At 35.0% G+C, this 12228-nt stretch overlaps 2 protein-coding genes across 3 annotated transcripts; one reads left to right on the top strand and one right to left on the bottom strand.

The window, feature by feature from the left end:
* Positions 1-620: 620 nt before the first annotated feature.
* On the top strand, positions 621-5104 carry LOC105336054 (fatty acyl-CoA hydrolase precursor, medium chain). Of its 2 annotated transcripts, none has more exons than XM_011440227.4 (4): positions 621-917; positions 1862-1913; positions 2664-4186; positions 4526-5104. In XM_011440227.4, exons 2-4 carry the CDS (start codon positions 1908-1910, stop codon positions 4779-4781), a joined length of 1785 nt encoding a protein of 594 aa, XP_011438529.3. In that variant the 5' UTR covers positions 621-917; positions 1862-1907; the 3' UTR covers positions 4782-5104. The 2 variants fall into 2 exon arrangements, with proteins under 2 accessions (XP_011438529.3, XP_011438528.3); XM_011440226.4 differs by having other exon boundaries at positions 621-922.
* A 374-nt stretch (positions 5105-5478) lies between these two features.
* On the bottom strand, positions 5479-11122 carry LOC105336053 (uncharacterized protein C6orf62 homolog). Its single transcript, XM_011440225.4, has 7 exons — positions 10498-11122; positions 9909-9995; positions 9457-9546; positions 8751-8873; positions 8056-8190; positions 7793-7852; positions 5479-6549 (listed from the first exon to the last, which is right to left on the bottom strand). Exons 1-7 carry the CDS (start codon positions 10624-10626, stop codon positions 6487-6489), a joined length of 687 nt encoding a protein of 228 aa, XP_011438527.1. The 5' UTR covers positions 10627-11122; the 3' UTR covers positions 5479-6486.
* Positions 11123-12228: the final 1106 nt, after the last annotated feature.

Genomic DNA, 12228 nt, shown 5'->3' with positions numbered 1-12228 from the left:
AAACAACCTTAATATACCATTGCCATGAATGTTTTTCTTTCTCCGGCTTGTTGACATACATTCAATATTTCTCATTGACAAGTAATACCGGTACTAGTACACTGGTAGTACTTTTGTTATGGATGAACGTTTTAACGCTTTGCAGAAATAAGCAATTCAGCTGTGTATACATGTGAAATGTATGTCATATTCAAATTTAGTTTTCATAGCATACTCACAAAAGACCATTTAGTTATATGAATTGTGATTGTAATTGTGATTGTAATGAGATTTAGGTAGGGCCTGTCAGTTTACCACGACACAAATAAAGTGGGCCCATATCTTGACCTTTACCTTGCTAGTCAAACTTTAGAGATTTTGAAATATATCGGGAAAACCGCAAAAATGTCTAAAACTACACAAAACTGTGAAATTATTTTTTTCTGGATTGCAGCAAATAAAGTAATTAAAGTAAGGTAGTCATATAATGCTATTCCAAATACATAAAGTATCCAACAGTATCGATAGAATTTAAACAATGATTTTTGGTTTTTACAGCATTCTAACAATACGATAAGCTTCCTGCCCTTTGTAATTCCGACATTTTATTTGATGACTAATTATAAAGCATTATGATGAACAGCCTCGTGGGACGATGACAGTCAGTCAGCCATTTTAACACGATTGTTTTGACAGAGAGCGTCCAGCTGCTGACATATGGCTGTTTCGAGAAATTAATGATCCCTGGGCGACCTAAATGGCTTGCTCGTTTGTATACTGAACATTACTTCGGGTTTGGTTTTTTTTTTCGAGAGAGAGTGAGAGAGTAGAAGCAAGACCCTATGTTGTCGTCTGCAACTTCTACCAGCCTCTTATTTTTAGTTTTTTGTTGGAATGTTCGGCGTGTGCAATCCTGTACACTGGTGCACGAGAACTCGGTGAGGTTGTTATTGTATTGTTTTTCTAACTCTCTTTATTTCTTAAATCAATAACTGTGTTTCATTACTATGATATTTTGATTAACTACATAATTTGTTTTAAATGGTTTTGGGAAGATATATATGGTCTAGGGAGAAAGTACTCCAGATTTGCACGGTTACTATAAAGTAACTCATCTATTGTTTTCACAGTCGCCATTAGGAAGTTTATACTAGAACATGTATTAGAACCATTTTAACAAGACCTTGGACTTTCGTTATAGGTTTTACCTTTCTATTTCTTGCTCAAAACAAGTTGAAAATGACGCTGGTTTCAAGTGAAATATGCACCAGATTGCTAGTCTTAGCTCGAATTGAACATGTATAATAATTAATTGTATGTACATGTACTACATTTCGCGTACTTAAATGTTACAAATATAAAATCTCGAGTCGCGCTTATATTATCACGATACGAAATGAATCTGACACTTGACAGTAGTTTATATGTACTACCATATCTGTCTGCCTCTTTATCCAGTATCAGAGATTAGTCCTTACAGTTGATTTAATGTTTATCAGTTGCCCTTATGAAACTGCACAATGTGATCTAGCTATAGATGTCTATTGAAATTCCCCATTCCACCCCCCTCCGATCCATCCTCATATATGCCAAAACTGAAATTACCTCTAAATGTAATTTGATTTTTTTTTAATTCCCTTTTGAAATAAAAACTAATAACAATGAAACAATGGTGTATCAATGTTAAAAATCAGAGAATAAGTAGACTAGTGATTTTAAAATTTTGATGTAACATAAAATCTAACAACTATGATATTAGATTTAATTTTTTGCGCAGCATGTGTAACACTCCCCTCCCCGTATTTTATGTTACCATCATACTTCTTAAATATAATTTTTTTTCATTATGCCTTAACTTTTTGGGTGTTTTCTTTTTTTACAGACCCCGAGTGATAGCAATGCTTTGTTAACGACAAATAGACAGCAGAATGGAGGTAAATAATAAATCAGAAAAGTCAAGAATTTTATCTCGTACCAAATGTCTCCTCTTATGACATAAAAAAAATCATCTTGATGATTTACATAGCCACACACTTAGCAAAAAATGTTCATACACTAAAAGCGGTCAAATTGGGTTCATTTAGCACAAAACATTAACGACAAAAATTGTGAAAAGGGACATACACGTATATAGTATTTGGTTACATGAGTCTGAAGAAAGAAATATGTGTTCTACTTTTGAGATGATGGGTGTATATTAAAGATCAAATAGTGACCTAATTGCACAATACCGGTAATTTATTTACACCAGGGCAGGGGTTAATACGGTGGCCACACAGTAAGCTGTATGTTATAAATGTGTTGTCTACGGAGTGAATTTTATCGTCCAATGTAGCTATTTTAGTGCAAAAGAAACATGGCATCTTCCACGTTTGCGAACATGCTAAATTACTCAAGGAATATTTAATGGCGACTCAAAACATCAATCCAAAAAGAATACATGTAATCTTATTCGAAGTGTAATTGAAAGAAGGGGTGTATAATTAAGCTGCTGTGACAGATTTCATGAGTGCAACCAAAACTGCCAACAGCATCATCAACGTTTTAAAAAATCAGGAAAAGTTTATAAATCATACAGGTTATTATTCTTCTGACCTGTAGACGTTTATCAATTCATTCACATTTTTTTAAAATCAAGAACTATGTGTATGAAAAGTAATGTTTTTCCCATCTGTATTTTTCAGATGAATTTAAAGCATATATTGGTTTTTGCAACATTGATATTTCTGTCAAGTTCCCAAATGGATCAAGATAAAAAAGAAATAACCTTACGAACAAGACTTGGAACTATCATCGGCTTTACAGATTTCCGAAACGCCAGAATATTCTATAACATTCCTTATGGGAAAGCGCCAATTGGAACTCGAAAGTTCGCAAAACCGGAACCGTTTGGGGGCTGGAATGAAACCAGGAATGGATATGACTTTTCTCCATTGTGTCCACAAGTTTATACCAGATTCCTGGGTATGTTCAGAATGGACGTGGACTGTCTAATACTGAATATATATACCCCAGTTAATGTAACAGGCAAGCTCCCAGTGATGGTGTGGATCCACGGCGGTGGTTACACGGCAGGGGGCGCTATAAGCTATGACGGAAGCGCTTTAGCAAACGTTGGAAACGTGGTCGTGGTTACAATAAACTACCGGCTTGGACTGGAAGGATTTCTGTCTTTCGGTGACAGGTTTCTGAAAGGAAACTATGGAATTTGGGATCAAATCTTGGCTCTTGAATGGGTGAAGAATAATATCGAGGACTATGGAGGGAACCCAGAGGAGGTGACAATATTTGGAGAATCGGCAGGCGGGATGAGTGTGTCATTGTTATCGCTAATTCCAAGAAACAAGGGTCTGTTTAAGCGTGCGATCATGCAAAGTGGCGTTGCTAACTCTGTGTTCGCTTTTCAACACGATCCTGCGGATTCAAAAAGAGCAATTGCAGGCCAGTTCGGTTGTCCATATAACCAAGTAAATCCAAGAGCTTCGTTTGAATGCATGCAACAAGTCACTATGTCCACATTAGTTAATGCTACTGGTAACGTTATCTCCAATGCGGATTCGACCCTACTTCCGGTTGGCCCTGTGGTTGATGAGGAACTTTTCAAAAGGACTATTCCAGAGATGCTAGCTGACAAAGGTTCAGAAGAGCTAGATTTTTTCCGTACAATAGACATAATGGTCGGTACGGCAGATAGCGAGGGTTCTCTTCTACTGAGAATGGGGAAAGCTGTTCAATCCACCTACGGATTTAACATTATAACTGATGGTATCCCTTACCATGTTTTCTGTAATGTTTTCATACAAGGAATAGTTACCGAAACGTACAAAGGAAATGATAAAGTGTCAGAGGCTATGTGCAGACGGTATGGCAGAGCAGACGACCAGAGTGAGACCAGTCGCCAGGCCGTCAACATGTACACAGACATGTTCTTTCTCTCTCCTGCCGTGGAGATTCTGCTTGTCCATGCTTCTGACAATAAGATTGCCAAGTCCTACCAATTTGTGTTTTCCGAGTGGAGTTTACCTTTTATCTTTGACGCCGAGGAATTTCCACCATGGTACCAAGGCGCAGGACATGCAACGGATCTTATTTATCTGTTCTTTTTGGAATTCATGCCTATACTTAAACCAAACATTACTATTGATGCGTCTGACCATAAGCTTGCCAAGAGAATGCGTGTTCAGTGGACAAACTTTGCTAAATATGGGTGAGTCTTCTTCCTTATCTCCCTTTCCCTCTTACTACATATAGAACCATTTTAACAAGACCTTGGACTTTTAGTAGGGCGTAGCTATTTATCTCTTGCGTCAGAACAACTTAAAAATGACGCGGTTTCAAGCGAAATATGCACCGATTGCGTAGTCTTAGCTCAAAAGCCAGACAAATCTTGTTGATTTCAAAGAGCCATGGCTGAGTGGCCAGCAATGAAATAGACAGGCCTACGTCACAGTGCTGTTTGACACAACTACCCAAAGTCCAAGCTCTTGTTAAAATAGTTCTATCTCTCTAAGATATGATTTTTTAAAACTGCAAATTGTATTTTCAGAAACCCAAATGCTCCGGGTGATGCAAAAGAGGAGTGGCCGCAATATGATGCAAACGGAAGGCAGTTTTTACAGTTGAATAAACTGAATATGACAGTTGGAATGGACTATAGAGGAAATGATGTCAAGTTTTTTCTCAAAACGATTCCTTCTATTCTAGAAACAGCCAACTCGGATGCTTATAAATTTAGTGGTATTTTGGCGATTGTGATTCCGATCGCATACTTCATTCATTGTCTTATTAATGATCTGTTTTAGTTAGGCAAATCCGGCATCTGAATTGAAAATTCATTAAAATCCGTCCGTCTGCTTTAGCATGGGACTTTTGCTGTACAAATGTTCACTGTTTCAACATGATCTTACATCATAGAGGAAGATTATAAGTTTGTCATCCTACTGCATGTGAACACTCCGTTAAACTTTAGCTTTCCCGATGATTTTTCAAGAAATTCAAAGATAGAATAAAATTGCAGAATTTTTTTTTACCTTGTACGGAAAGAAATTCAAAATTCAATATTTCATCTCAGTGAATTATCTTCCTTATTTCCGAGATTATGTACCTTAATGTAAGAAAATAGCTATGTATTCAAGCTAATTATACATTCAGCTCCTGTATCATGTACGACATTTTGAATACAAAATTAAATCTGTCATGTTATATTTACGTTTCAACGATATAATAATGTACATGTATAATATCTATGTGTGCGACTTGACGCTTGTCGCTGCCCCACTTGTTTGAACATGGTATCTCCAATGAGATTAATTTTTTCCTTTTTCAACTTTTTATCATCTAGGTGTTTGTGATTTTAAGTTCAAGACAACTTTTTGGCAATTTGGAAATTTAATACAGTAACTAACAATACACCCGAACTTTCTTTAGAAAGTGCGGGTATAATTAGAAATAATCAAACGCTTTCACTTCTACGAGAGAAAAAAGAAAATAATGTGCGTGTAAGTTGTTGGAAGTTCCCTTTTATTATCAGCAAGATCAAATAAAAGCAATTACAGAAGAATGAAATGAGGAAATTTGATGACTGGTTTCATGTAGTTCATTCTACAGAAATAATAACTGTATCCTGAATAAAATCAACACTTTCATGATGGAATCCACTTTGAGCAATGCTAGGCTCAAGGCCTCAAGCAGCATCCTTATTCCTATGCCACAAGAAGTACGAGAGATAAAAGAATTGGAATTTAGAATATCAAAGATATTACAAAATCTCTCCTCTCAAATCATGAAAATGTGACTGTACCTCACTAAGAACAATTTTCTTTGTCAGAGCTTTCCTCTTCTTGTAACTTTGTGAAAACTAACTATTTTGTTTTCATCATGCTATAGAATCATTCTTACATATTAATTGAAATGTCAACTCTATTTGTGACTTCATTCATTTTGGATGATCTTTCAACAACATTTTCCATAATCAGGGGGCTATTTGTATGAAAATCAAATTTGCAATGATAGAACAAAGATAATAATTCTGAGCAAACAAAAACATAAAATCAAGGAGAAAACTCCAAATAACAGAAAAAACACACCGAGTTTGAGGCTTTAGCTGATTCTGTAAATTTTGTTGTATAGAGCAAATGAATACTTCACAGAGGGACATTAATTGTTGGATTATCTAACATAGAAAAGAAAAGAGAATGCAGAAATACTTTACAGTGTAGAAAAATAAACAGCAGTATTGAAATAAAAGGTGATATCAAAAGCAATGCGAGTTTTTCCTCAAAATGTTTGCAAATAAATCACTTTTAAAAAATTCAAAAAACAAAAAACAGGTACATCCCCTTAACTTCAGCCTTTCACATGAAGCAAACGTATCCATGAATATTTCTTTTATAAGAAATGTAACCTGAAAAGCAAATTTTAACAAAGACAATCAAAAACTGTCTAAATTCTTGACAACTATTAAGAGCAAGGGCTTCACTTAACACTAGTGAGCCCTTGAAGCTGACATCACATGAGATGGGTTGACAGGAAATCATTGATTGTACCAGGGCCCCACAACGTCAGCTGATTCTGTCAATAACAAAAAAATATACCTATAAGTAGTTATTTATTTTGACATAAATGACATTATAAAAATTTCATCTCAAGGCCACAACACACCTATGGCCGGTGGGTCATAAAGATTCTTGATATTCTTTATGAAGAAGAGGAGGGATCAATAGGCAATAGCAGTATTTATAGACTGTTTATGACTTTTATGAAATGACAAAGGTCACAGTAAATAAATAAACGCCTTTTTGTTTTGTTTCAAAATAGAAAGTACAACATATAAAATTAATAGAGAACAAGAATAGAATTCCAGGGTCCCCCGCCGGTCAAGCAGTATACTAGTATCGAGTCTATCGACCAAGGCTGATTTAGGAACTTGACCAAGGTATTAGTGGTATAAACATTTGGTATAAATTTAATGAAAATCCGTCAAAATTTGTAGGCATGAGCGCGCTTACAAGATCAATTTTTGGAAAAAACGGAGTCATTATTGTGGTCAAAGTCCCATAACGCCAACAAAAAGTATCGACCAAAGCTGATTTTCGAACTTGACCAAGGTATTAGTGGTATAAACATTTGGTATAAATTTAATGAAAATCTGTCAAAATTTGTAGGCATGAGAGCGCTTACAAGGTCAATTTTTGGATAAAACGGAGTCATTATTGTGGTCAAAGTCCCATAACGCCAACAAAAAGTAACGACTAACGTTGATTTTCAAACTTAACCAAGGTAATAGTGGTATAAACATTTGGTATAAATTTAATGAAAATCCGTCAAAATTTGTAGGCATGAGAGCGCTTACAAGGTCAATTTTTGGATAAAACGGAGTCATGATTGTGGTCAAAGTCCCATAATGCCAACAAAAAGTATCAACTAAAGCTGATTTTCGAACTTGACCAAGGTAATAGTGGTATAAACATTTGGTATAAATTTAATGAAAATCTGTCAAAATTTGTAGGCATGAGAGCGCTTACAAGGTCAATTTTTGGATAAAACAGAGTCATTATTGCAGTCAAAGTCCCATAACTCCAACAAAAAGTATCGACCAAAGCTGATTTTCGAACTTGACCAAGGTAATAGTGGTATAAACATTTGGTATAAATTTAATGAAAATCCGTCAAAATTTGCAGGCATGAGAGCGCTTACAAAAAAGTGTGACGGACGGACGCACAGACCCACGGACGCACGGACCCACGGACGCCCGGCATTTCTATGTCCCCGCTCCGCGTTGCGGCGGGGGACAAAAACTAGAGAGCAATCTTACTTGTGGTAAATATAGGCAGACACTGGACAGCTTAAACACAGTCATTTTGTTTGTAGTTGTCTAAAAATAAAATCATTTTGTTTCTTCACAGGCTGTACTGGTATGAACACATCTAAGTGATCAACAATCACATAAAATTTCATTCAGTTTTTAGAAGCGTGTTAGTAAGTCTTCAATTTATCAGTTGATGAAACAGGTTGCACTTTCAAATAACATTAAACTTACTGAAAAAAAATTAATTTGACCATAATTCATATTTTTACCTGGATATGATGCTTATCCAAAAACAAAAACATGGACTGTTTGGGGTCATTGATAATCAATGCTGATCTCTCCTTCTTGTTGACCAAACGAGCTAGTTGTTTGTCATAGTCTTCATGGAAGTACACAAAATCCTCCTGAAATCATATTTATAAACCCCAATCATGCATTTTGTTCTTAATAAAAGATGTTCATTATCAATATTGAGGACTCATTTTGAATGTATTAATAAAATGTTGGAAACCCAGGGTTGGTTACACTTCCCTACCCTTCACCACCAGTTGATGGAGAAGAAATAAAGCTTAACCAACCATGAGTGGTGTAAATAGGTTGTTTAATGTAAATCTACTAATCCTTATGACCAAATCATTAAATTTCTATCCTCAGACTCTGAAGGACTTCTACACTAGTCTACTAGCTGATTTACAAAGTGATATTTCTCTGGTAATCAAATGATCTGGCCTCAGAATCATGAAACAATTGAATAAAAAATTCAGTCATTCATACAATAACTATTTATCATTTGAAATTCTTATATCCAGAGACTTTTAGCATTTCAATTGTCAATGATTTCAATCATGAGCCATTAAGACAGTGTTTAGTTAGTCTAAGATTGCTTCATGATTCTCAGGCCTAAGTTCAAGTACCCGCCTACCCGGTACATGTACCAGTATTACAAGTAAACATAATGCCTTACCATGACTGGTTTAAAACTCATGTCTTCTCCTTTCCATCTTGAAAACAATCTTCCTTCAATTTTTTCTATGTCATTTCTTGGCCACAGAAGAAAATCCACATCTGTTGTACAGCCAAGGATATCCTTTGAAAAAAAGATTCTAAAGATGATTTTCATGTGCGTGTTTGTCCCATTTTTTAAAGGGACTTGGACACGGTTTGACTTAAAATTTCTCAAATTTTATTTTTCCGTTTTCAATGTTTATACAGATAAATATAGAAGTTTATAATTCTATGTCAAAATATGAAAGTCAAATATCAAATTATAAGCAAGATACAGAGTTCATAATTCTTTGTTTGTATTTTTATACATAAAAAATAAAAATAAAATTTTTGATCTTAAATCGTGTCCAAGTCCCTTTAACAAACAATAATCAATATATATGCATAAAATCTTTATAGAAAGTATCTGATAAACTACTTCTTAAGTAGAAAATTTGATATCTTTTTATAATACCCATTTCAGAACATAAATTTCACTAGGGCTGGGTTTTAAATTGTAAAAGCTTAAAGCCTTTCTAGATCTCTGCAGCCACTATAAAAAATAACCTAGTTTTGCAATAACAAGCAATAATTCGAACAGTGCATTCTATACACCTACATTGTAGTCATCAATCCCTGCAGCTGAGGAATTTTGAACACAGCCCATTTATAAAACAAATACATACGCGTCTGAGTGGATGCCAGCGAGGTGCATGGAGCTGAACTATGTCTTTTTCAAGCAGTTCCTGGGAACTTTCAAATGAGTAGGCTTTATCCTGAAATCAAATCAATATACAACATTTTGTAGAAATACATGTATAAACTCATATGCATGTTAGCATGTAATACAATGTACCTGTATGGCTTGTTATTTAGATTAAAATCAACAATTTCTTGTTTATTTCTGTTTGTTGGTCAATTGTTCTCAAGACTTAACTTTATACTTACAACTCTTCACTTAACACATAACCACCCTCCCTGCATCTTTATTGCTTACTGTATTAATCATGGTCATTAACATAAAATATTGTTTTATTATTGTATTGCTAAAAAATTGAATTGTAGACATGATATCAAGATTACAGGTTGAAATTTTTTTTGTTTGAATACAAATCAGTTTTTATGGTTATCTACAAACCTGGACGCCTTTAAGAATGCAGTCTTCATAATTGTTAGTCATGACTGGCACAACTTCAGAAACTTCAAATAGGGCTGGTGACTTTTTCTTTAAATACAAAGTAAAATGAGTGTGATTAATCTATCTAAGCGACTTGAACATGTTATCATTTAAAGTAAATGAATTAACACAGCAGTAGATTTTAGTTTTAACTTGCTTTTTCAATATACATTTGTCTCTTAATAAATTTACTAATTACTATACTATACTATACTATACTGTTACAGTCTTCACTTTCTTAAAAAATTATTTCACTAAAAATCCAACCTAAACAAAGAGTGTCAAAACATTACTGTAGATTCCTTATTTTACACTTAATACTAAATTTGTACTTAATTCCGCGATTCAACCGTTATCCATCAAATGGCAAGAACATTAAATCGCAAATGACGATTTTTATCATAGTTTCATGTAGTTTACGCGTCCGAAAAATAAAAGCGAGATTTCAAAATTCGCGAGATGTGCTTCTTGCAATTTTACGCAGATATTAATTCCTTGCGTTTAATTAAGAATCTACAGTAAGTAAACACTCAAAAACATTGTGTTTTACCTGTTCTTTGAAGTGAAATACAATGTACATTTTAAACTCAAACTGGTCTGCCAAAGACTCTCTCTTCTTCTTCAATTGATTCCTCAATCGATTAACGGCTAAATTTTTTCGGTTGTGTGGATCACCCATTTTGTTTTTAAGTGAAAAGTCTACATTATCAGAGGGATTCAAATATCTTTAATCTGACTTATGAGAGCAATTTTCATTTCCTTCGCAATTAAGTACTTCAAGTACAAATGTCTCTTAGCTTACTACATCTTTGCAATTTGTGAACAAAACATGTCATTTGAAATAAACTTAATTAACAATTTTCGTGATCCACAATGGAGTCATGTAAATGACGATATTTTCAGCATCCTCCCTTCTTGGCCAGCGCGAGTCGATCTCTGATCCTTATGCATTTAATCCACTTCCCTTGCAAAACATGCTTCTTTATCTGTAAACCGTAGAGCCAAACGAGAAAGAGTTGATAGAAAGATACATCACTGAAAATGGAAAGTGTCTCTTGGCCATTTCTGACAAAATTTGTTGCGAATTTTACGCTTTTCCGTACGAATACTTTCGTTGACTCTGAAATACATCTGTTGCAAAATGGTGATCTGTCACTTCCTGTTTACCTTCGAACGCAAAAGAGTTCGCTTACTTTTGGCGGGAAACTTTGAAAACGAATGTAAAGGGGGGGGGGGTTTATATGCTCTCAACAATCAGTAGATGGCACTGGCGTCGGAAGCAAATTGAAAGTGGGGGGGCTAGACTAATCCTCAAAAATATTGAGAAAAAAGTAATTCCCAAAATCATGGAAATCCTAATCCGTGGGGGTTGGGGGGGGGGGGGGGGGGGGAGTATACCTATACTTACAAAAGAAAAAATACCTTACTTACTCAATTTTGTTTTCCAAAATCATGAAATTCCTAATCCGTGGGGGGGGGGGGCTAGTATGCTTCTTAATCCAACTTCTCAATCTTTTAAGGTTAATTTAGGAACAATAATCTTTCCTGCGAGAAAAAGTGGGGGGGGGGGGGCTGAACCCTCTATCATGCTATGTTTCTAATGGTTAGGTATAACTTTGCAAAAAAAGTGGGGGGCTAAGCCCCCCCCCCCCCTAGCCCCCCCCCCCCCCCCCGGTTCCGACGCCTATGGATGGGGAATGGTAAATATATGTAACCCCGTTTATTTGTCTTTCACAATGAAGCATATACTGATGTTGTATGTACATAAATTTTGTAGATGGTTAATATATTTTATAGTAAAAAGAGTAAATCTCTGTAAAACGTATTTGAGAAATTATTCAAAAAAGATGGGTGAATAAGGCGTGTAAACTGCCCATATAAGGATAGATAAGATACCATAAAATTAAAATATGAACAAATCTCATAATTTCTTTCTCAATTATTGAAAACAATGTATATTCACCATAACATTGATTTATAACCTTTAAATATGTTAAATATTAGGAATAGGCTGATTTAAACTGGCGTATGCGTGTCAAAACCTCCAAATAGTGTCATTTTTAGAAGTTCAATGCCTTTTCTTTTATAGAGTGGGTCTGGGCTCCATATTTTTGTCAGAGTCTATATGAGGTTTAAAGGAAATCAAACCGATTTCAATCAACAAAAACGTGGAGAGATGACCCACTATACTTTAAAAATATCATTTTGTATCCCAACAATTGAACGTTTTAGAGAAATACTACAAGTCCGTCAATTCGTGGTTGAAGTTGCATTTAGCATT

This window comes from Magallana gigas, chromosome 7 (assembly GCF_963853765.1).
Source record: "Magallana gigas chromosome 7, xbMagGiga1.1, whole genome shotgun sequence".
Classification (NCBI taxonomy): domain Eukaryota; kingdom Metazoa; phylum Mollusca; class Bivalvia; order Ostreida; family Ostreidae; genus Magallana; species Magallana gigas.
This window is presented reverse-complemented; position numbering and strand designations above follow the sequence as displayed.